Source organism: Parasteatoda tepidariorum, chromosome 7 (assembly GCF_043381705.1).
Source record: "Parasteatoda tepidariorum isolate YZ-2023 chromosome 7, CAS_Ptep_4.0, whole genome shotgun sequence".
Classification (NCBI taxonomy): domain Eukaryota; kingdom Metazoa; phylum Arthropoda; class Arachnida; order Araneae; family Theridiidae; genus Parasteatoda; species Parasteatoda tepidariorum.
Genome location: NC_092210.1, coordinates 84320373 through 84346221, shown reverse-complemented (window position 1 = coordinate 84346221; position 25849 = coordinate 84320373). Strand labels below are relative to the sequence as shown.

The following is a 25849-nucleotide window of genomic DNA, read 5'->3' as shown; positions in this document are numbered from 1 at the left end:
GTGGATCGATTGCCGTTGCTCTAGCTCTTCCTTAATATAGAAAATACATATCACGTTCTGCAAATAAAAAAATATTTCGTTGCACATCCTACTGAACGCTAAACATATCTCTGGGACGGCATTACATTCCGATTTACTGTGCTGTTTCTAAAGTTATTAAATTATACATTTAAAATTTGGAACAATTTTAAACAATGTCATTTTTCTTAATTCATACTCTGGAACTGACGATTGTGTTGTCTATTATACTTAACGTTGGTAAGATATATTCTATTATATTTTTATAAATATATATATATAAAAAAAAACTGAGATTATAATAGCTTTATTTTATGTGCACTCTTTAAATTTCAATTAATTATTCTTTTTTTTTGCAAATAATGTTTATAAAATTCGATAACGTATACACTTTTTGTAAAAATTTTATAGCTGAATTCACACATTTAAAATTTTTTTTTTTTTGATATTACACTTGATGGAGTTTATGTCATATAGCTAAAAAATTCTAATGTTGTAGTTTACATAGATATTTCGAATTTAGTTTAAAAAATTTCATTTGTTTATTTATTTTAAGAGTTTGAGAAAAACCCCCTTAAATATAACTTGGAAATATTTTGAGAACTACAATTCTCAAATTTTATTATTGTTTTTATTCGCTTGGTTTCATCCTTCTTTGCGTGGTTTAATATCAAGGCACTTTTGTGCCTTTTCTTTTTCTTAGCAGATTTTTACTGAAGCATTGGTAAAAAAGATTAAATTAAAAAACCTTATTGCTTTTATGTTTTATAAGAACAGATAAAATGAAGCAATAAAGAATATTATTTAAATCTATGCTTTTTATGATGCACTCGTATTTCAGCAAATACACGTATATTATTGTTTGAATCGTGATGCACATGATTCAAACAATATTATTCTGCGCAAACATTTTAAACGGAAGAAATTTTTAAAACTAATTTTGAAAAGAAAAAAAAAACGTAATTACTTAATTGAAATTTGAGAGTCGTTATACATAAAAGAGATGGGGTTTTGTCCTACTTATGTGGAAACTATTTCTCCTTTTTTCTTTTTTAAAAAAAGATAAATTCCGTACTTCTAACATTTTATAACGCGAAGAGCGAAGCATATTTTTATATTATTTAAAATGCATAAAATATTAAGATTTTTATTGTTTAAAAATACTTTTCAGAATAGTTAAAATTTAGTGAAATCACAGCTGTTTTGAGGCATTTGGCTTACAGTGAAGGTGAAGTGAGCCGTTTAGTAAAAATAAAATGAAATGTAGTTTAAAAATTAGGATTGATATAATAAGTAATAAATAAACTATTTTCAAATATTTTCAAAATGTTAAATCTTTTTGCTTATATTTAAGGAATAAAAAATAAATTGAAAATAAAATTTGAACTTTTCTTAGTGAAAAGTGTCAAAGACTCTTTTCACACCAAGCCCTATTTTTGCTTGGCATTGTTGTTTCTTCGTATGAAGCAGTTTTTTATTATCAGAAATTATTCACTTTTTATATGTAGCATAAAGAATTCTGCTCGCTTACGTTTGTGTCCTCGCCTCCCATGTTCAATATTCATTTCCTTAAATTAAATATTTATTTTGAGTCAAATTCGTCTGGTACAGTATCTCGAGTGATTATATTTCCCTTATGATTCTATTAAGATGTATTAGGGAACATAATTAATTTTGTTTAGTAATTTTTTTAAAATAACATTTAAAATTAAAGGTACATTGTTATGACAAATTTGGTGAGTTTACAACCGTAACTTTGTGATTCTGCTTACCAAACAGACTGAGCTTTTAAATGCAGTTGGTGAACGGTTTACATAGTGCATAGAGCTGATATTTACACTATAAGAAAAAAAATCATGGTGAAAACTACCAGAATATGTTAAAATTTACCGTGTTTTGGTCCTGGGGGAACATCAAAAACCTTCGTAACTTTTACTGAAGTGCTTTGGTAATGATTTAGAAAACATTAACAATAAAATATAATTTTTAGATCTGTGGTAAAATTTTTTTAAACGTGGTAAAATTTGGTAATTTTATCGTGATATCTTAGAGCAGGTCATGAAAACTACTTATTTGGTAAAATTTGCTTTTCAGTTTTGTATTTTTTTTTTATGAAATGCGTGTTAATAGGAACTACAATTTTGAAAATCAGAATTTCTGACAAACCGTTATCATATGGGCGAAACAGTTACCAAATGAAATAGTTTAAATACCGTTTAAATACCGTTAAATACCGTACTATTTTATGTACCAGAATTACGTTTTTTTCTTCTTTTTAACCAAAAATATCATTACCATACAATACGTTAATTTTGCCAGAATTTTTTCACCGTCTAAGTTTTAAATCTCCTAACGAGTTTCTTTAAAGGTAATTTATAATAATAATGTAATTGACACCAAAAAATAATGATTATAAAATGGTTTAGTTTTTTCAGAGTTTAGACACCGATTCTAATAAGTTTATCTTATAATGTAGCATAATAACGTAATATCAAAGAATTACATTATAATAAAGAAACAACACTTTTATTTTTAAAGTCTTGGTTTAGAAATCAATCGAAATCAAAAACGAAACTATAACGTAGTAAAATAAGAAAAATAAGTATTTACTTTGGGATAATAAACTATTTTACAGAGAACAATACTTTTATGATTTTTGTTAATTTTATGCTGATGACAACCAAAGAAACATGAAAATTAATGTGGGAAAACTGGATGCTATCACGTAATTTTCCCGTCAATGTACTGGCAACAATGGAAGAATGCTAAATCATCATTTTTATATGTAGTCAGAAATCTGTAATTGCAATTCTGCTTTAATTTTTAAGATTTCATCATATGAAGTAATGAAAAAGGCACTCCCACAATAGTTATTCTGTTGGCAAAGGGATTATGAAGATCAAGACTCCACAATTTAGAGACTGACAGTATGATGGCGACAATGTGGCCAACATTACGCACAAGCCAACTTTACTTTCCAAACAAAATATTACCATCTTGATATCATACTTAAATTCTTAAAACATCTTTCTAAATATGGCTAAAAAATGTTGCTTTACTTTTGATATAACCTGTATAAATGAGATAAAAATACTTATTGCCTAATTTGGTATTTCGGAAAGTTCAATAAAATTTAAATCAAGGGGAGAAGGGACCATTGAGGACATTCTATAAATTTGTTGAAAATGTTTATTTTTCTGAATATATCTGGTATTTTTTTTATTCATATTTGCACGCTTATCTTGATTTTTAGGGAAGCATAAGCTAATTTGGAAGAACATCTTTTTAATTTTTATAAAAGGATGCTTTTATCTACACTAACACTATGAAATGGAACTAGCGTGGGCAAGCTCTTGCATTGATTAGTTAATCTATTGTTACGTATTCAAAAAGAAAGTTAAATAGAAAAGTGAACTAATTTTAGTCTGCAAGTACTACGTGCTACAAATAATTTCACAATTTTTATTTCAATTAAGTTAAAGCATAATAAATCAATGCATGCCAACTTCTTCGGTTTTAACAGATTATATTTCTTGAATCGCATTTGTTACTCTGTACCAATTGATTTTTGATTAAACAAGCTCGATTTAAATTGCTTTAATTAAAAAAAACTATGAACAAATTTAAACAAATATATAAGACATGATAATAATGCTCTGCAGTTCTTAAATTACTGCAAAAAGAAGAAAGCTTTAACCTTAATATTACCTTCTACGGAATTAGTTTTAGAAAGTAATTTTCTTTTTTGGTAACAAAGCTAATATATTATTTTAATTAGCATTAAAAGAATTGGACCACCACTACTTATAAATAATTTAAAGAATTGTATAAAAAGGCAGGTATAAATGGTTCAGTATGCATAAGTTTTGTTAAAAATTTTCTAAACATTCTATTTGTTTTGAAAATTTCTGTTTCTGCTAAGAAAAACGAACTTCGGTAAAAATCTCAAGCTCTTGAGCTTAATTGTTGATTACTTGCATAAAATTACCTTGATAAATTTACTTTCCATCTATTTTTAATTATAATCTTTTCCTATTTCAGAGATTAGTGTACTCATTAGAATTATATACTTCTTCTGCATTTATTTAGCAGAAAAATATTACTTTTCAATTTTACAACCGGTATAAAAAAAATTGCCACAATACAAAAACTAATTTTGTAGATAAATAATCTATTAAGTGATGTGCTAGTAATTAACCAACCATACTTTCATAGACAGCTTAATAAGGATGTTGTCCATTTTAGTCCTTCTCTCTCCTGTAGTATTTTTAATGTAATAATTGTTTAGTTGTAAAAATCTGATAAATATTAGATTCTCAGTGTCTTCAAAGAATGCTAATAAAATACAAATTTATAAAAAAGTTATTGAAATTAATTTTTAATTAAATATGAATTATGCATTCTTTTTTATCGGAATATAAATAAAAAATATGCTTAATTTGAACTCTCTTATAATTGAGCATAAGCCCTTAACATTAGATAATAAGAATTCATTTCGTAATAAGACTTCGCGATGATAAAAAATTTTCTTGCATAGAACAATCGTGATAAATTGACTTCCAACTATTTTTAATTAGAATCTTTTTTAGCTGTTTAACAGTAAGAACTTAGTAAAATATTAATTACAGCAAACGATAATTACTCTATACATAATTTGTTCTTTGCAAATTTATAAGTAATTGCATAATCTCTACTTAATGACTTGGTGGATGACTTTCTAGTTCGCAGAAAACTCCGGGTAATAAAGAATGCTTAATTTGCGAGAGTAAATTTATTTCCATTAAAATGGCCTAAGGATATTATTCTTTTCTTGAAGATGTTAAGTAAGAAAATCTAGCCGAAGTAAATATTTAAGAATGAAGCTTCAGTCTAAGTTTAGATATTTGATTTATAAGTTTGATTATTTAAAAAAAAATCTTTCTTATGAAATTTGAATAACATTGCATTTTTGCTTGATTATGGATATGTTATTCAGTGTTATTTCTTTTATTTTACATAATAATTACGCAATTTTTGTTCAGTGAATAACACTTATTACCTTTGGGGGGAAAATGATGATTGATTGCAAGCGTTTCTTTCATCATATATTCTTATTATTTTATTTGTTTACAAGATTTGTATGATATTAATCGGATGTATACTGATTTTGTTTTACAAAAGTTTAAGCTAATTCAACATTTGATGTATTCGAATTATATGTGTAATTATAATTTTAATGTTCTAAGTAATTTTAAAAATATTTTTGTTGTTTGATTAGAATTTTTTAAATTAACTGCGACTAAAATTCTAAATTTTTTTCTTCAAATTCTTCTGATAAATAAAAATTTTTCTAAAAAGTTTTTTTTTTTTAATTCAATGTTTAGAACGATTTGTATCATATTTAAAATAAAATAAAGCTATTAACAATGTAAAACGATCACATCACTGAAATTATAGACAAGTTTAAATTAGTTTAGTTATTTATAAGACTATGGTGATTCAGTATTTCTTCAGGATATTCAGAATTTGCAACTATTTTATGTTTATTTAAGAATTTTAAAGCGAGATTGATAAGCGAAGGTTTTTGTTGTTAGTTGAAATTTAAGGCTAAATTATTAGTGTTTATAAAACTCTATCCACAAAGAAAATTTGCGGTTTTTAGTTAAGATTTATCATGGAATAATTTTATGACTTTTGATGTTGTTATTTTATATGAAAAATTAAATAGATCATAAACATTTGTGAGTACCAAACACCTAAAATTGTACAAAATTTTTTCCTAACATTGTTGTTAAATAAAAACTTTATCTAATTGATTTTAATCTTTTTTACTACTAACTATTAAGTTATTAAAACAAAATAGGTAACGATAAATGGAGATTTATAATTAAATCGAAAATTTTAGCGTAAGGAAAATATCAGCTAATTTCAAAATTGTGTTGTTAATTTTTTTATAAATCAATTTTATTACAACTTGCTTGAATGGAATAATAATCCAAATTAAGTGGTCAGAATCTTCAGAAGAAAGTTTTTGTTATTATTTTTTACTTTTTATTGTTAATTTTTATTGCGAATGAAAATGAAATAAACCGACTTTAGTAGTCCGAAGTTTCACTAAATGTTCATCTGTTGTTTCCAAAATATTTAAATCTATCTGTTTAAAGATTTCAGCCAAACTGATGAGCAATACTTGGGGCCCTTTACTTGTTATGAATGTTCTATTCTATTTTCCTTATGCAATAAAGCATGAGCTATAAGTCAAATATGCTTAAAGTTAAAAGTTCCAATGATCGATGTTATAACATTTGAAATAAATTGAGCACTTTAATGAAAAACGCCTATCATTACGTACTGATGTTGCCTTGAGCAATTATTTCTAATAATTTCTTAGAAAATTCTTAAATTTGCTAGTGTTGTGATGAAAAATGCCAAATTATTCATGTATATATATGAACTAACTAACTCCCTGGCATTACAGTCCATGTTGGACCATGGCCTCACTAACAATTTTCCTCCAAAGTCGTCTGTCTCTAGCTCTTTGTTTCTAGTTTCGGACTTTAAGAGTCTTAAGGTCTTTTCCACCTCGTCAAACCATCTCTTGACCGGCCTTCCTCTTTTCCTTTGACCCTGGCACTGCCCCTTGAATATCTTTTAGTGCCTCTGTTTTCTTCCATTCTCTCAAGGTGTCCTAGCCATTGAATTCTCTTTGCTTTTACATAATTTATCATATCTTTTTCTCTAAATAGTCTTGCAATTTCAAAATTGTATCGCCTTCTCCACAGATCACCCTCTTTGACAGGTCCAAAAACAGCTCTAAGAATTTTTCTTTCCCAGGTAATCAGCATCTTTTCTTGTTTCTGGGTTGTCCACGTCTCTGATCCATAGATAACGGTTGGTCTGATTATAGTTTTATAAACCTGAAGCTTTGTTTTCCTCGTTATTACTTTTGATGTTAGCAATCTCTTAAGTGCAAAATAACTGCGATTTCCAGCATTTAGTCTTTGCCTATGTTTACTTAAATTCACATATATATGAAAAAACATAAAATCAATATTTTTAAAAATAATTTCAAAAGAAAATTTTAAATGATCCTTAACAAGCTCTCTTTTAAGTAACATTATAAAATTAAGTTCTCTACGGTTTTTGCTTTACACGTTTCTGCCAAAATACNTTAATTTATTTAATTACAAAATACGAATAAGAATATGTTAAATATTTGACCTGTTGTAAATAAAATAGTTTAATAAAAATGCAAATTTTTTATACTATTGTTATTATTTTTTTAGAATTATTTATGTAATTATTGTTATAACTTTTTAATTTAATTTAATATAAAGTAAAAATATCACAACAAAACTAATACAGGTAAGCAATAAATATAAACAATAAATATAAACAATAATAATTACAATAATGAATAAGAGTATTTGTTTTATAATAAATATTAATTATTTGAAAATATAGAAAACATAAAATTAAGAAGTTCTTTGATAGAAGATGTATAGACCAGAAGACTGCATATGTGGAATGCTCGAAAATCGAGAGAAGTACACAAGTTTTTCAAAATTCTATAACTTCATCAAAAAAAAATCGTATCGATTTGAAATTTTGAGGGCTTACATAGAACTGTTCAAATAACTATTTTCTACTAACAGAAAGTACAAAAAATATGTTTTGCAAGTTTGGCAAGGGTTCAAACTTAACAACTTTTTTCACCATAAAAACAATCCGTGATGAAAAGTTGGATTCAGTTCGCAAAAAACAAAGTATTGCAATTTGATCATATGTAACTAACAGTAGAGGGTTCACTTTAGAACATATCAAATTTTCATGCCATTTGAATGATTTTTCGCAGTTCTATGAACATTTGAATTTAGACCTTTTCTTTGCAGATTTCAAAATTTTCTCAAACTTTTGACCGGTAGTGTATATATATATATATATATGAAAAAACATAAAATTAATATTTTTAAAAATAATTTCATTTTTTAAAAATTATTTCAAAAGAAAATTTTAAATGATCTTTAACAAGCGGTCTTTTAAGTAATATTATAAAATTAAGTCCTCTACGGTTTTTGCTTTACACGTTTCTGCCAAAATACTGATTACTTTTTTATAAATAAATCGATTATTCCATTTAATGGCGCGCATTTAAATTTATAGCACATCATCAAAGAAATTTTCTTATTAAATTACCGAAGTAATTTATAGCCTCTAAGTTGAAAATTCCATTTTTCCCACCTACGTTTCAACGGGATCGATTTAAGTGCTCTCCGAAACTAAGCGTTGATGATGTATCCCGTTGCTAGGTAACCAGTTTCCTCCGCATCCGAGGAGCAGTTCTTCCTTTATCCATTACTTTGCTTTTGTGGCTCTAGAATATTGAGACAAGGAAGGTTGTTTAGTTTTCTTTTTTTTCCTCAATTACTCTAACATATAGTTGTAACAAATCTCAGCGAAAAGTTGGTGTTGCCAACAGTAGGACTTGTTTTATTGTTTCCTGTCTAGTTTAAAGAATGTTATCGAATACGTAATGTATTCTGCAGAATACTTAACTTTAATATGATGCTTGTGAAACTTTAAAATAAATCATAAAATATGAAACGAAGCATGTAGTTAATATCTCTGCATTCAATATCTTTGTTTAAGTTTCACCGACATCAGGACTTTCAAAACTACTGCAAAACAAATACATTATTACATTTGAAATATTCCAAAAGAAATAAATATCGTTTTAGAGAAACATTTAAGACGTAGATAGTTGCAGTTATTTTCCGTTAAGGGGAATGAGAATATTTATTATGCATCAACTTGTGCATTTGATTAGTGGATGCTCGTTTGATGTGTTTTAAAAACTTCTATTAGTTATGCAATAATATATATGGTCAATTATGTATAGTGTGCAAAAAAAGATATCCCTCTGAATGAATTATATTTTAATGACCGTTTCACCAAAATTTTTATTATTTAAAATTACCAAGGTTAAAATTGTGCACCTTTCAATTCAAAAGTTCTTTAAACTCTTAATAAATTAAGAAATAAAACACAATAAATAATTGTTAAAAATTATTTTTTATATGGTAGATCTTAGGATAAATAAATTCAATAATAGTGTGCAAAAAAATTTCGATTCATCTTTAAACTTCCCGACATATGGCAAAATACGCAAGAAATGAAATTAAGTATTAATACATCGCTTAATGCACAAAAGCGAATTAAGCAAAATATACAAAAGTGGCCCAAACTTTCAAGCGCTCTCCTGCCAAAATTAAGATTAAGACTTTAATTTAGATATTGGGGCTATTTTCGATGTTTTGATAGTTAACAATCCAAAACCGTCGAAAAAAAGTTATGCTTATTTAAAGCCAGATTTTTTTGTGTTCTTGTTTCTGTAACTTTATTAACAGTTAATGCTAATTAATTAGTATGCAGTCGCCTCGTAAAACATAAAGTTTTGGTTTGTGAAAATTTCGATTATAAGAACAAAAATTGTTCTAAGTGATTTTTTTTGCTTTTTGTACTTTTTCTCCTCTGTATATTATGTGCGGGCTCTCAAATTTTTCGTGTAGAGCTTCACCTAAAATTCTTCTAAAACTTGATGAAGTATTTTTTTTACTTTTAGACCATTACTAGAAGTTTAAAGGCGAATAAATGTGCGATTTCAAGATACAGACAATGTGTTTGTCTGTATCTTGACATGTTTGTTAACATAACAGGGCTGTTTGTTAACATGAAGTGTACTGGTAAATGTGAGTTTTCTTTTATGATTGATCTCACAAAGACGTCATAGCCTCCTCAATATCCAACTAGTTTTAATTCTCTTTTCTGATTGATTGACTAAGAATATTGATTGCGATCGATTATTTGCCGAGTAATTTCAATCTTCTTGTAGGATCGATTTGACAAACTGCTAATATAAACTTTTATAAAATGCGCGTATGTTTCTAGCTTTATTATGAAAAATATTTATGTTCTCATAAGAATTACATAATTCTGACAATTGTGTTAAATAATTTTTTAATATTTAACTTCTATTCACTTCGGTTTTGTTCGGATTTCTATTGTGTCTCTCCTGAGTAAATGTTTAATTAATAAACTAATTTTATTTTAAGAAATATTGCATATATGCATCCTAAATCTATGATTCTTGCTTTAGATTGCATTGTAATGGTAACTTTACTGATTCTTTATGTGTATTCTATCTTACTGTGAGTAAGAACATTAGTGTTACTGATAAACAAACATGGTGATGGTTACTTAACAACAAGTAGTGTGAAAAAGCATTCTAGGTGTTTCAATACATCAGAAGTTATCCTTGATTTTGGTGTAGTGGAACGGTTAGTAGAAACACTACTTTGTAAAATAGTTGCCACCATTCAGATACACGAAATTGTTTTACAGTGTATTTGGTAGAGTATTTGAGTCCTATTTTAGCTGGAATAACTGTGGGAGATTATTACGGATTTCTTTTTATTGAAAAACATACGCTAGCTGGTTTCTCTCTTGACCCCTTAACGGTCGGTTAATTTTCAAGAAAACGGTCATAAAAGTGCCTATTTTTTATTTTTGTGTTTGTATTACGTATTTGATTAGTGCCAACATCTAGTTTAAAATAAACCAACTAATCTACAATTGCCTTAAAAATATCCTGGTACTGCAACTGGTGTGTAAAATGTGAAATAAAATGTTTTCCGGGCAAAAGAAATGAATTAGTTTTATTGTTATTGGCGCGTTACTACTGAACACTCCAGCCCGTCAATATCACGGGTGTGAGAAATAGAGGGCGAAACCTCACCCCGTCATTTTTACGGGAGCGAGAAGGAAGTGGTTAAACCCACCAGGAATTAGTGCCGATACCTGACTGAGAAGTTTTCTCGTAATTTAGGATTCGAAATTAGGTTACGAAACATACTATTGAGAATCACACATCCCCTGCATTGATCGGAATCATATGTATCAAATGAAAAAAAAATACACCGTGAAAAAATGTTTATGAGTATATGAACTATGAAATTTCTAAGAAAAACGAATATGAAATATGATTACGTTGAAAATTCTGTCGACCATTCCTCCCGAAAATCGAAAAATGATGCTATGCCACACGATTTTTGCCAACAATGGAAAACTATTCACCATATGTATGATTTTAAACATGCATTTGGTAAATAGTTTCATATACAGAGAAATATATTTCAACATATATTTCACATGTTTTAGTACATATACGGTAATGCATATTTCAACATTATGTTCGAAAATGTGGAAATATAAAGATAATGTTAAAAACATAGTATGTTTATGTTAAAAATTACTATGTTAAAAACATTATGTTAAAAACATAGTATGTTTTAGCAAAATTTTTTTAAAAAATTAACCTTTTTGTTTTAATTTCCAATAATTATGTACCAGTTTCAGTATGAAACATTTTGGTGTATATTTGGGGAATTTGAGTCAGTCTTTTTGGTCGGTGAAATATTATATATGTACAGAACTATGAATATGTAATCAAATGATTTAGAGGGATCGAATTTCTAACACGCTACAGTTTATAAAATATTTCACATGTACAATATGTTAATACAAAGTTCCCCAAAAATGATGAATGATTTAAAAAATCAATTAAAAAGATATGGGTGGAAATAGAAACGTAAGATTTGTTGCGCTCCTTTTAGGAAACCATAGTAAGCAGTAGACAGTACCAAATAAAAATAGTAGTTACTTAGTTTATTAACAGAGAGTGCTATTGACCAGAAGGAAATAAATAAAAATGTTTTCTGCTGCATGTCAGACCATTAAACTGAAATATTTGCTCGGGCGTCTGTTTTGTCTTCAGATTGCACCATATTATTGCTTCAAATGATGATTATTTTGAAAACAATGTTTTAACGCTTTTATTATCCAGCAGCACCATCTTTTTTCAAGAACTTTTCACCATATTGTTGCTGCAAATGGTGATTATTTTGAAAACATTGTTTTAACGCTTTTATCATCCAGCAGTAACATCTTTTTTCAAGAATATTGAAACTTCGAGAGAATCCACATCAAACCTTACGTTTTCGTCCTGTTTCTTTGGCTTACAATTCATGCTTGAAATTTTTGGAACATTCAGTAAATAGAAACCCTTCAAACTTGTTAATTTATTTTAAATTATATACTCATCTAATCATGTAAGTTATATCCATACTAAAAATTAGTGATTTATTGAAGTATCTATTTGTTTTTTCATTCATATGCTTGAATAAAAATTCGAAATGCAATCACTTTAAACTGAAAAAAAAAAGATTAATATTTGGCATTAAAATTATATCCTTTCTGTACTCAACACTTTAGCGATTTCGTTAAAATGACGCCAATTCTCAAAGGAGGCTTCAAATTACTTAAAAGCCTTTCAAAAGAGAAATGTGTGTTTACAACTCGATGTAATTAATCGAATCAAGAAAATACCTCTCACTGAGTTAATTAAGTTATTCTCTTGAGAAAAAGTAGAATTTATCCATGAAGACATTAAAGATTTCCTTTTAAAAGCGCTCTTTGTGAAATGTCAGTTGGTTTTGACAGCTTTGTATTCTTCGCGAAAAATTAATTTAATGCATTATTTATCATGCTAATTTAAAATTTATTTTATTATGCTCTTAAGGGCAGAAAATGAAAGAAAATTAAAAAAAAAAGGAGTGTCAGAAATATTTTGAAAAAAAAAATTGCTTCTCATCATATTTTATATTCTTTGCTGTTTTAGAATATTAATAAATTGAATATTTAAGTGGAAATTTGTTGATTACGAAAGTTTAATTAAAAAATAAATCCTTAATGGGCTTATATCAAAACATTATCTCCAGGAGGTAAATATTTTTCAGAATAATTTATTCTTTATAAAGATGCGGGGTTTTAAATTATAGTATTTTTGTTGTTTTATAGTTAGATTTATGTTGAAATATAGGGTTTACTAACATAATTCTATGTACCATTATGTCTAATTCTAAAATGCTGTACCAAAACAATTAAAATGTGACCATTATTTCGTAAATATTTCATTTTCTTTGAAAGGATAAGAAAAATAAATAAATTCCTTTGCAAAAGAGGTGTAAACAATGCATCATTGTAAAAAAATATTTTTGCAAAAGATAATGATTTTTAAAAAAGCTTATTTTTAAAAAAATCTTTACCAAGGTAAAATTTTACAAATTGTTTGAGATAGTATTGATTTCTGGCAAAGGTGTAGATTGTAAACCAATTTGTTTTGTTAATTGAAACTTAGTATTTATATGAACAAAAGAAAATATATATTTTTGTTTTTCTGCTGATTTATAGCAATCAAAAATAACTACTTAACAATTAAATTTAACACCGGCACTTGAATTAAGACATTCCCTACAATACAAGTACTCAATACTTTAGTACTGCAGTACTGATAGGAATGTTTTTAACTCATCATTTAAAAATTTGAATCTAGGTAAAAGTAAGAATATTATTACATATTGTAATTTTTTATTATATGTAAAATTTTTAAGTTTTAACTGATTGATAGAAATATTTTATTCCACATTTTTATCTTTATAAAAAAGACTTTTGAATAGTCCAAATAAGAAATTTTTATGCTCTACATAATTTTCATTACTTAAAGTTAAGTAGGAAGAATTTAATCTAGTTTTTGAATATCAAAATTCAATTTTCTCCACACTTTATGCTCTCCCAATTATTTTACTCATTGCGACATCATTAATACATTACATTCTGAATTATTTGCAACCATAGTAATATTTCCTTTTTTTTTTTATTTTCTCTCTAAGTACTATTTACGGAGACTCCAGACGATTTCTGAAAAGCATGAAGGATAAATATTTCTTCATGAGCTTCCTGGTCACGTTTTTAATCCCTGAAAATTTCTTCCCATGATTGTAGTATATTGATTCTGAATTTCAAAACCATAAGTTTCACTATGAAATCTCAAAAATAAGGAATCTTGGAACATCCCTTGTGAGTCAAAAAAGATTCTATGCTTCTCTGAATTGGGAAAAAGTGTTTATGAATTCAAAGCACGGTTTTTGTAGGCGAAAGTGATAGATACTTTAAGATTAAAGTAATCAAATGCAGTTTTCTTTTCAATTTATCAGGAAGTCAGTATCCTTTTCATTAATGTAATAAAATATTTTAGCTCTGCTGTATTTTTCACATTTTTAAATTACCCCTTTGTGATCGTATGTCTACTCTCAGACATCACAGTAAAAAAATACTATACTGATCTTCTAACATCGAAGTCACGGAAGTTGATAGGCTTAGGAGATTCTGAAAATTCAAAATAATCTTTCACAAACTGTGCTACAGTGTAAAAGCTTTTTTTTCCTTCTAAAATAATATTTTTCTTTATTATCTTGGATGTTATCTTCGTCCAACAAATAAGTAAATCAGTCTAGTATGACAATTATGTATTGTATATACTTATGCATTGTATATACAATTGTGTATTGTGTAAACTTAATTCGACTGCAAAGTGTGAAGCTATCAAAGAAACTATCAAAAATAAAATACGAGTCTATCAACTTATTTTTTTAACTTTAATTATTTTACTCATTGAGTCTTGCTATCGTTATATTATAGCTGTTATATTGTTGACGAGGTTATTTTCTTTTTTATATATACAAAATTTTTTATCTTCGCTATTGTTTTGTGTGTCTAACTTAACATTTTGTTTTCTTTTAAAAGAACTATAATGCTTAGAAACGTAAAATTTTGGAGATTTTATTAAAAAAATGTACAAGAAGTTAGAAAAACTAAACATCTGAGTAACTCTGAACTCATCAAACTGAGTAACTCTGCTACTCAAAAAAAAAATGCAACTAGATAGGTGAAATTTTCTCAAACCCCCCTCCCCACGCATTTATTGGTGTGCATGACGTAGAGTCTTTTCCGAAATTTAAATGTCCTGGAAAGTTTTCGCACTTTCAAGTGCTTTTCAAACGATATTATTTTTGCATTTTGCTTTAAACCTCTTGTGGCATAAGAAGCGGGAAAATTTAATTATTACTTCAAGTTTTTTGTTTATAAGATAACTCTTTTTATTGGCGTTGAAAGTTGAGAAAAGAAGGAGCTTGTTATTGTATCATCAAGATTAACACTTATCGCAACTCATTTCGTCAAATATGTTCAAAAAAATTTATTGCTTTATAATAAAACTATCTTTATGCAGATGCTTAAAAATATTTAACACAAAAAAACTGATGAGAAAAATTATTCTTTTATAATGAAAATTTTTTTTTGTGTTAACTTCAAAATTAGTTTATTCTCAAGATCGACTAGACGCGAATAAAAAAAAAAAAAAAAAAAAAAAAAAAAAAAAAAAANAAAAAAAAAAAAAAAAAAAATGCAAAGTTGAGAAAATGAAATAATAGTTAAAAAAGAAAAATGCTGAAACTTTGAGAAGCAGAGGTGGCCTAAAGAGGCAAATCATTGTAGAATCTTTTCCAAGTGGTATGGAAGGGCAGTTAGCAACTCGTGTCGGTAACTAGAGAATCGAAATTCTTGTGAATAAAAGAATATTCCAGAGCATAAAAATGAGCTGACGTAACAGAGGTGGAAAGAATTTTGGTGTTACATGTCGAGAGTTTCCAATTTCATAATTTTTGAAGCTGATGAAAATTTTTTTCCATTTTCAAATGAAGATATCTGTTTCTAATTCAAAAGTATCAAAAATAGCAGCTCATAAAAGTTGTATTTATAAAAGTGGTAAAAATCGCATAACAAATAAGACATTTTAAAACAAAATATAATGTAATTTCCTACATAATGAATATCAAAAAAATATAATGTACTTTTATACCACTCAATAAGATGTGCAGGAAGTATATTACTTGAAAAATTACAAATAGCTACAAAAAAACATTTCTCTTCTAAAATATATGTTTGTTAACTGAAACGTTTAGTGCATTTATATGTAATTTCAATTTATTTTAATATTGCAATAGAAATTTGTAGGTACCATCAATAAAAAAAGGTAGTCTGCATAAGTATAAAGAGTTAACAAAAACTATTCGTAGTGAAAGTTAAATCAAGGATTAAAACCTTGTCAACGTTGGAAAAAGTTATCAACTTTTCGTGGTTTTCCACTCTTTTCAACTGAGATGCTGGTTAATTACATCCAAAACGTCATTGATCTACATTGTTAGAACTTTCATTCTCAATTTACGGTAAAATAAAGGGTAGCAGTCTGTCTATCCAATTAACCGTAAAGTTTACGGAAAAGAAAACTTTTACCATTACGGTTTTGAAACCGTTTACAACTAGTATGGTTAAAAAAACCTGACTGCAAAACGATGAGCTTTTTCAACCATTTACAACTAGCATGGTTTTAAAACCGCAAAAAGAGAAATTTATCTGGAGCTAAGCTTTTTAAGGTGGGGAGGAAATATTGTGATGTCAACGCTGGGACTCGAACCCCCGTTCCGTCGGTCATGAGATTGACAGATTTACCTGCTCGGGTTTAACATGTACTCAGCAGGTAGGGACTAAGTAGCATCACTAGCTGGTGGGATAAAATGTTGATTGTTTATCCGTATTAGGTGAAAGCAGTTAATAAGCGGTTTTTCTCTCAGTTAACAGCTAGAATACCATATTACTTATGGTTATTTGACTGTTTTGCTTGAATACGGTAAAACAACAATTAAATAAATTGTTATTTGAGCATTTTTTAAAAGAAATTTCTGGCAGTGTTGCTTGGAAATTTAAAAGTTAGATACAAGATCTCAAAAAGGTAAGAAAACGTATGAAATAAGAATATTACGGAATTTTAAGTGAAAGGTATTACGAAATATGATTGATGGCGTACAAAAAATCGTGTATGGCTATTAAAGATCCAATTTAGAGTTGTACCGTCATATAACGAAACACATATCTTTCATTTCATTATACTGCAAAGATCGAACTGGTCAGGCTATGACATCACAATGCATAAAGATTACGCCACTAAAAAGCCTTTATTTCCTAGAAACAGGAACATTGTAAAAAAATTCCGAATCAAGTTAGGTAAAAAGTAACGGCACTCAGATTGTCCTTACTTTTAACCGTAAAATGTTATTGAACAAAAATCTGATGTACCGTAATTTTTCCAGTAATATTTACTATGAAATCATTGAATCACTGTAATGAAATAAATATTCCGATAAAAATTACCGAAAAATGGATTTTACAAGATGCTGCACTCAGGGTACTTTTTACCGTAAATTGATCCAGAAATGTTTACTGTGTACTCGAAGAAAAGGCAGAAAATTAAGATGCTTTAGAGAAAGTCAACCAGTAGTGCGGACAAGAAACTGGAAAACTTATAAAATAAAAACTGAAATTTTGCTTTTGAATGAAATTTTTGTTTCATAGTGAGAAACAAAGATGATTGCGGAGCAAAATTCCCTAGTCTGTAAAGAAATGAAATTCACGTACAAATGTCACACAATCGGCTTAAAATTTATAGTTTAGTTTGTTCTCGTGATTAAAGGACTCGGAAATAAGGTAAATAGATTATGCTATAATCGTAAATATAGCTTGAACTTAAATATTCATCTCGTTTTGTTTGGAAGAAGGAAAAAAAAATCAGTCTATCTTTTTTCCCCCCATCGTATTTCAAAATATAATTGAAACGATATCAGATGATTTCCAATTAAGGAAAGGTAATAATCTAAGTAAAAAGATAAAGTTAATCGTTTAAAATCGCTAAGTTAAAGTTAATCGTTAATGGTAAAGTTAAAGTTCATTAAAATAATTTCTTTTTTAAAAATATACTTTTAAGAAAAACGTGTTTATGGAATAAAATGGAATGAATGGAATAAAAACCAAAACTTTCAATGAAGCTTCATAATTTTTAATCAATCTACAGCTAAAAATTCATTAAAATATTTTTCAATAGTGAAAAAGTATTCGATTCAATAGAAATTGTGTGACTACCAGTTTGCAAAATACATTTTCATGAATACAAATGTGTACAGGTTGACAGTATGATGAGGCAGAAGTCGAATTCTTGGCCATAGATGGCGCCACTGAAAAACAAGAATCGCACACTCTGCCTCAAATTTGCCTGGTTTCACCAAGCAGGCTTGCCTGTGTGGCAAGTGGCATTAGAACCAACCAACCAACCACAAATGTGTTTAAAGTTCCATAAGATAATTCTATGTAAATTAAAATAAAAAAGTATAATTTTTTTGAAACTTTTTCAATAACAAATGATTAAACAATGAAATAATGAAATACACTTGAAAATAATTTGTTTAAATTGTAACATGATTCATACAAGCTGTAAATTAGGAATAAATTTAAACTAATTCATACAAATAAAGCTCCCACTCATTTTACTAGTTGTATATTGTGTATTATATGTATACTCTCTAGTTGAAGATTTTTGTTTTTGAAAATGTTGCTCAGATATTTTTCCGAATGAATTGTTTTCCCCTCTTTTAGAATGCACGATAGATCAAATAAAATGCTACCAGTGTGAGGTGACAGAAAATCATTTATGCACAGATGAATATCTTCTGTTGTGCCAAAGAGCTTACGATATGTGTCTCACCAGAATATACAAGAAAAGTAAGAATTCAATCTATTTTTAAGAAAAAAGACTAAAACAGCTTTATGGGGATTAAAACATATAAAATAAGAAATATATAGGTAAATTCAATCAAAGGTAAATCACTTTTTCTGCCAGAAGAAAAATGAACAAAGATGTTATCAGAAATCTGAGAAGACAATAGCTGCTACCGTAAGATTAAAAGCATCAAACTTGAAATGATTGATTCTCAAATGGATTTGAGAATTATTCTCAATAATCTCTTTTTTATTTTATTCTTTAATCAAACTGGTTTTTGAGCTTTTAATTCTGTCCTTATTACCTTGATATTTTTAATTTTACCTACCTCTGATTCCATCAATTTTAATGTGAATATTTAATTTTGATAAGATAAATATTTTTTTGATAAGGATTGGGTTATAAAACAAGTACGTGAACAAAATATGATGAAACACAACTCTCTCAGAACTCTCTTATATGACTCTCTCAGAAAAGTCAGCAACCATAATATTGATAACTTGAGCCCTAATATATACGGAATTGTTGCACCCTTAAAAAAGTGTTAACCATTGCAATGCTCGAGGAAGTCAATTGCTTTATGGTGTATCATCGTGAAAATGAAAGCTCAGAGAAATTTCAGTAAAATTCTAAATCATTAATTTCTACAACCAGCTTTCAAAAATATTTTTGTAACGTTTTTTTCGATTAAAAATATTCATTTTCAACTTCCAATGGGTGTAATATTTTTTCCTCCTTTTTGACAAGGACTCTAAGAATATAAAAACGGTGATTACGTATAACCCATACATACACTGAAGAGCCATTACATTATGACCACCCTGCGAATAACAAGTAGGACCACCTTTAGCCCTCAAAACTGCCCGCCGTGGCATTGATTCCACAAGGTGCTGATAGGTAGTCTGAGGTGCCTGGTATCAAGCGCTCACCACCTGGTCCTGCAATTCCCTCATATTGCGAGGGGTTAGCGTGGCAGCATGAATTTGGTTTTCCAAGTAGGACCACAAATGCTCTATTGGATTAAGGTCAGGGGAATTTAGGGGCCAAGACATGACTTGAAAGTCACTGGAATGTTCTTCGAACCAATCCATGACGATTCGAACCTTATGACATGGTGCCTTATCCTGTTGGTAAACACCATCCCCCGCAGGAAAAACTGTTGCCATGAATGGGTGAACCTGGTCTGCAACTATGTTCAAGTAGCTTACAGACGTCAGGGATTGTTCTATGAGGATCATGGGTCCAAATATGCCCCATGAAAACATTGTTCCTGGGCGAGAAACCATGAAAACCTGGACGAGTCCATTGTCATAGATCAAGGGTTTCCAACTGGCGGCCCGCGGGCGTCATCCGGCCCGTGAAGCCTTTTTTTGCAGCCCGCGAACCAAAATATATTAGTTTTCATTTTTTGGGGGACAATTTTCGTAGAAAATTTGTATGGGTTTTAAATACTTTTAAGTTTTATATCTTAACTATTCGATATCTGTTTCACATTAATTGTTTGATGCATAGGTGCACATTAAAGTTATTGTAGCCAGAATTTTTTAATATGCGATTAAATATTTTTACAAATCAACTTATTTTAATTTGTAATTCAATACTTTTGTTTTGTACAACCTGATAAAAATCTGACACTAATATTTAACGTTTCTTCAAACTTACAAGAGTCCTTTATAAAATTTTGATAAAGTTGCGGCCCGCCATTTGACTGGTGTTTTTAATTGCGGCCCCCGGCCTCATGTAAGTTGGAAACCCCTGTTATAGATGGAGGGTGGTCATAATGTAATGGCTCTTCGGTATATATCAATAAAAAAAAATACATGAGATACATATTTGGCATTATGGTAATTATTTTATAATTTTGAAACATCGAAAATATTAAAGTAAGATTTTACAGATTTTAATTAATTTTAATTCTGCTTATAATTGTTTCGTTAAATAATACAGTATTTTAGAAATTTTCAAATTAAACATATTTATGCTAACTTCTTTTTACCCTTGCCTTAATGAAAAATACTTTTACAGAAAATTATGAAGAAAAAATTGCAGAATAAAAAAAAAATTAGTATTCGTTTTGTTCGAATTAAAAAATAAATAAATAAAAAAGTACTCGTATTTTCTATCCACATTGATGATCACGGACTACGACAGATGGCAGCACTGTATTACTTCACCTCGTTTCAGGGTTCGTTTTGATTCGATAAACAAATCCTCTAAGTTTCAAAATTTTACAAGAACTCTTACAAGCACGATTTTTATTTAAGGTCAGTGGCCACATATTTCATTAGAAAAATTTACGGACAGATCTGAAGTTTTATAGCCATGATAACTGCACGGGTATAATTTTATTTTACGGTCAACGTGGGGAAAACTTTTTGAAGGCCACTGACTGTGATGTTGTGGGAAAGGTTTTTAGAGTATATGGTCGTCTTCGCATGGTATTTCGGTTACAGCAAATTTAAAATACTAGTGGGCTGCGCCCCCTGCTCGTTAACGCTCGCCAACCCCCGAACATTGCTATGCAATCTTATATGGTTTGCTTCGACAACCAAGCTCGCTTCGCTCGCTACTAACTTAGGTACATTGCAAATGCACAAAATTCTAAGAATTCAAAACAATCATTCAAATCCATATAACAACTTCCTTTAAAAAAAAAAATTACATCTTTTTAGTAAATACTAAGTCATTAAAATAAATTTGAATTCAAATAAATGACATGTAATTCGTTAAACTTATTAGAAATGTGCTATAGTATAAAATCTTAAGATAAAATTTCTAAAACTGATATCTCTTTAAAAAGGTTAAAATTTTGGCTATAATTAAGTCTATTAAAAATTTAAATAAGTGAATTGCAATGGAAAAACCTGCATAAACAAATAAATTCTAGTAAAACAAATAAATTCGTGATATAAATCAAAAATCGTCAAATAAATTCGTAATATATAAATTCGCGAAAAAAAGTGCTTTCGATAAAATACTAAAATAGAGATCTATCGACAAAGACTACTCACTTCTGCCTAGCTTATGCTCTCTCTGGTTATTTCAGTTTCCGTTTTTAAAAGCGCCATATGTTGAGCCATCTCAGTAGATTTGGCATGTGACATTTTTAGCGGCAATCATTGGTCGATTTTCTAGCGTTGCCATTCGGGGAGTTGTAATGAGGCTTTTTTTTGTCGCCGTGTAAGAGAAATATATATATGTATTATGTTGTTCAACATTCTCAAAAATTTCTAACATGGTTCTGCTAATTTGAATAAACAAGTTTTATTTATCAGTCCGGGATAGCCTGGTTGGTAGGGCACTAGGCGCATGTCTGAGAGTTTGTGGTTTCGATCCCAGACCGGCCGATGACTCCCCGTGTAGTAAATGGTGACGAATGCACCTCAAATCTGTCGAGTCGCAAAGTCCTCCATGTTCCCATGACAAATCAATACCTCTGGGGGTACTGATCCAGGAGTTTCCTTGTCTTCTGGATTGGGTTCAAAATTACAAGGCTACAGAGTTGAATATTAGTAGTCGTAAGCCCAAAACTGGGTCGGCTGTTCAACGACGGATATAAAAAACAAGTTTTATGTCTTATTTGTGTTTCATGTACAAGTTTTATGCCTTATTTATTTTCAAGTAAAATTATTATTTTTCTTCAAATATCTTCTCGACAACATTATTTACGTAAAAAGAAGTGCTTCTAAAATTGCATTTCTATGGTAGTAAACTAAAGCAGTTTTTTTTCCCATCACGTCTTTCACTTTCGAGTAGATAATTTAGAGTACATCATTCTTTTCCATTTCATTTGAAACCCGAATAAGAGAATCTGTGGAATTCTTTGAATACTTGATGCGTAAGAGGAAAACTTGATAGAAACCCAATTTTTCTCAATTTAACAGCTAACATTGTAACGAAAGAGATTTCGCTAGAGTTATTTACTTTGATTTTCTTTTAGTCTAAGGAAATGTATTGGCTAACTCAATGCACTTTTTTCTTTATACATATTTACAAATAATTTTTTCTTCCAAAAATAAGTTGCAAATTTTTTTTCTCTGTCATTTAAGAAAATTTTTTTTCAGGCTTCTTATGCAGTCGGAACATTTTGGAGATTTGTATTTATTCTAAAAAGAAAGAACAAAAAAAAGTACATTATTAAAAAGCTCGAAACGTACATTATTAAAATTTTAGTTTAAAAATTGCGTTTAATTTTCAAGTTTGTTATAAAGGTTTGTTATTCAATTAATAAATGAAGAAATGGAAACTTTTTAATACAAGTGTAATTTCTCAACAAATTTTTATGTATTAAAGTTACACGTCGGGAAGTAAACTAGGAAATCACCAAGAAAGGAATCGAGTTCATTTCTTTTTAATAAAAAAAAAAGTTCAAATCTACATGTATATAAATTAAACTACCGTTGAGTTCAAGTAAAAATGGACAAAAATTAACCGAAAAGAAAGCTTCAAAATAATTTGTGCCAAATCACTTTACTAAAAATAATATCAGTTTGTGATGCATTTTTATAACCGTTCCTCAAATGGAACCATAATAACTAACAGATTAATATTTGCTCATGCGGGAACTGAAATATTAAAAATTTAAACCCATTATTTTTTTCTTAAATTTCCATTTATGAAAAATTCTGACTGTAATTTTTGATTAGAAATTTATTTATGCTTTGAAAAGGGAAAAATATTACATTTCTATGCGTTTGTGAACATTATTGAAGTGAATTTGGATAAATTAAAACTGATTTTACTGAGTTGTAATAATTTATTTTATTTTCAATTAATTTTAGTTTAATTATGATTCGTTATTTTTTCCTTAATATGCCAAATATATGTTCTGTTATTTGAATCGGTAATTTAAATATTTTTATGCTATAATGTTTAGAAACGTGAAAGTTTGGATACCTAACCTTTTATACTTTATTGGTAGTACAGTGTACAAAATAAAAAACAGACCATCCGGAATAACTTCCTAATCTAATGAGCTGATCTTTACATTTTAGGACTTTTTCAAAAGTCGTAATTTTAAAATTTGATTTCTCAGGAACTATTCAACCGATTTCACTCAAATTTTGTATTTTGTCATATAAAATTGCATTCCTTAAAAAGGTAAAATTTTTATACTTTACAATTCAAAATTTTTTCGAAAATAATAAAAAATAATAAACATTATTAAACATAAAAAATAATAAAATAATAAAAAATAATGAACATTAATTAACATAAAAAATAATAAAATAATAAAAAATAATAAACATTAAAAATAATAAACATAAAATAATAAAAAATAATAAACATTTAANTTTTAGTTTAATTATGATTCGTTATTTTTTCCTTAATATGCCAAATATATGTTCTGTTATTTGAATCGGTAATTTAAATATTTTTATACTATAATGTTTAGAAACGTGAAAGTTTGGATACCTAACCTTTTAAACTTTACTGGTATTACAGTGTACGAAATAAAAAACAGACCACTCAGAATAACTTCCTAATCTAATGAGCGGATCTTTAAATTTTAGGACTTTTTCAAAAGTCGTAATTTTAAAATTTGATTTCTCAGGAACTATTCAACCGATTTCTCTCAAATTTTGTATTTCGTCATGTAAAACTGCATTCTTTAAGAAGATGAAATTTTTATACTTCACAATTCAAAATTTTCTCGACTATTATTTAGTAAAATAATAAAAAGTAATAAACATTTACAAAATTTTATTTATTTGCATGAAATTTTATAATTGTGTGCAAATATTTTTCAACTCTCTTAAAAAGTGCCGAAGATATGACTAATATGCATAAAGTAAAATTAGCAATATAGAGTCTGAGGTTCAGACCGCTCTCTTGACGAAACTATTGGAACCATATTTCCCAGATTGCGACTATCTACCCATATTTTGGATGTCAGGAATGCAAATCCGTCAAAAAAGGCATGTTTACTCAGCGAAAGTATGCTTTGTGTCTCATTTTGTTACTTAAAATACCATCTGCATTTATTAATTAGCATATTTAAAGTCACCTCCTTGAACCATTGGGATTGAGTCCTAAAACGTGAAGATCCGATCATTGGATCAAAAGTTATTAAGGATGGTCCGTTTTTTATTTTTCTCACTGTAGATAATAAAGGAATAATATTGAAAATACATCAAAAAAACAATTTTATTATATATTTATCTGTGTCTGAATGTTAAGCAAAACCAATTATTTAAGTTATATATTTGGATGTTTTAATTTACAGAAGGAAACCAAACTTGGATCTACAAAAATTGTGCGCTAGGACCGTGCGCTTTGAGAGATGATACACAAACCGCTGGTCTTGGTTTGGATCACTGTGATCGCAGTCAGGATGAATTTGATTGCATTAGTTGCTGTAAAGGGGATGGTTGTAATAAAAATGCAGGCTATAATTTTGCGCCAGCCCTAACATTGTTGACTATATTAATGTTTTTTTCATCTTTCATCAAATATTACTAATATATTTATACTATGTGATACTGGGATAATAATAACAGTTCCATATATGTCTTATTTTTACTGAAATCTTTGTCTAATTTAAACTTTTATTTAAACTTCGAAAAAAAAAATGCCTATAAGAGAGTTGAAGATCATCTTAAAAGCAATACTGACTGTATGTATTTTTTTTTTACATGATGGAACTAGGTAACGTGTAAAAAAAAAAGGTTATTTTATTGGTATGTCGAAAAAAATTTTGCTGCTATCAAAAAAGTAGCTTTTAAGAGCTATTCATTAAAATTAAGCATCTTGTAAAATGCATGGAATCAGAATTTTGAAAGTGGAAGAATTTTGGAATGTAATTTTGCAAGCTTTGTTAAAAAATATATATATTATTTATGAGTTATTTTCCTTGCTAATGATAAATTTTATGGAGTGATAATACTAAACTGTATTTAAATTCATTGACTACACCTTAGTTTACTTATATGCATTTTCAGGCAAGAGTGTCTTTTATGTTTGCGTTTTAAAATTGACCATGTTGATTTTTTTAATTATATTGGAAAACCATTACGTATTAATAACGAAAACCTAAAGTCGGCAATTATTTTGGTGTTGTTTGTTTAGTAAAAATAATATTGGTTTTGAGTGCTATTTTTTGGTCTTCTGAACGTAATTCTAAATAGTTTAATTAAGTAAAGAGTTCTTTAAATGTATGCTATGAGCTTTAAGTTAAAATTTAGATGACAATAACAGAAAAAAAACATATGACACTATTTGACAGAAAACGCAATGCAAATAAATCTTAAACTTTCTTGTTCGATTAAATAAATAGTTTAGAGTCAAAAA

At 28.3% G+C, this 25849-nt stretch overlaps 1 protein-coding gene across 1 annotated transcript; it reads left to right on the top strand.

Annotated features, from left to right (window-relative positions):
• Positions 1-11: 11 nt before the first annotated feature.
• On the top strand, positions 12-25849 carry LOC107450936 (uncharacterized). The gene is made up of 3 exons (XM_021144178.3): positions 12-258; positions 18436-18561; positions 24786-25849. The coding sequence occupies exons 1-3, from the start codon at positions 195-197 to the stop codon at positions 25019-25021; spliced, it is 426 nt and encodes a 141-aa protein (XP_020999837.2). The 5' UTR covers positions 12-194; the 3' UTR covers positions 25022-25849.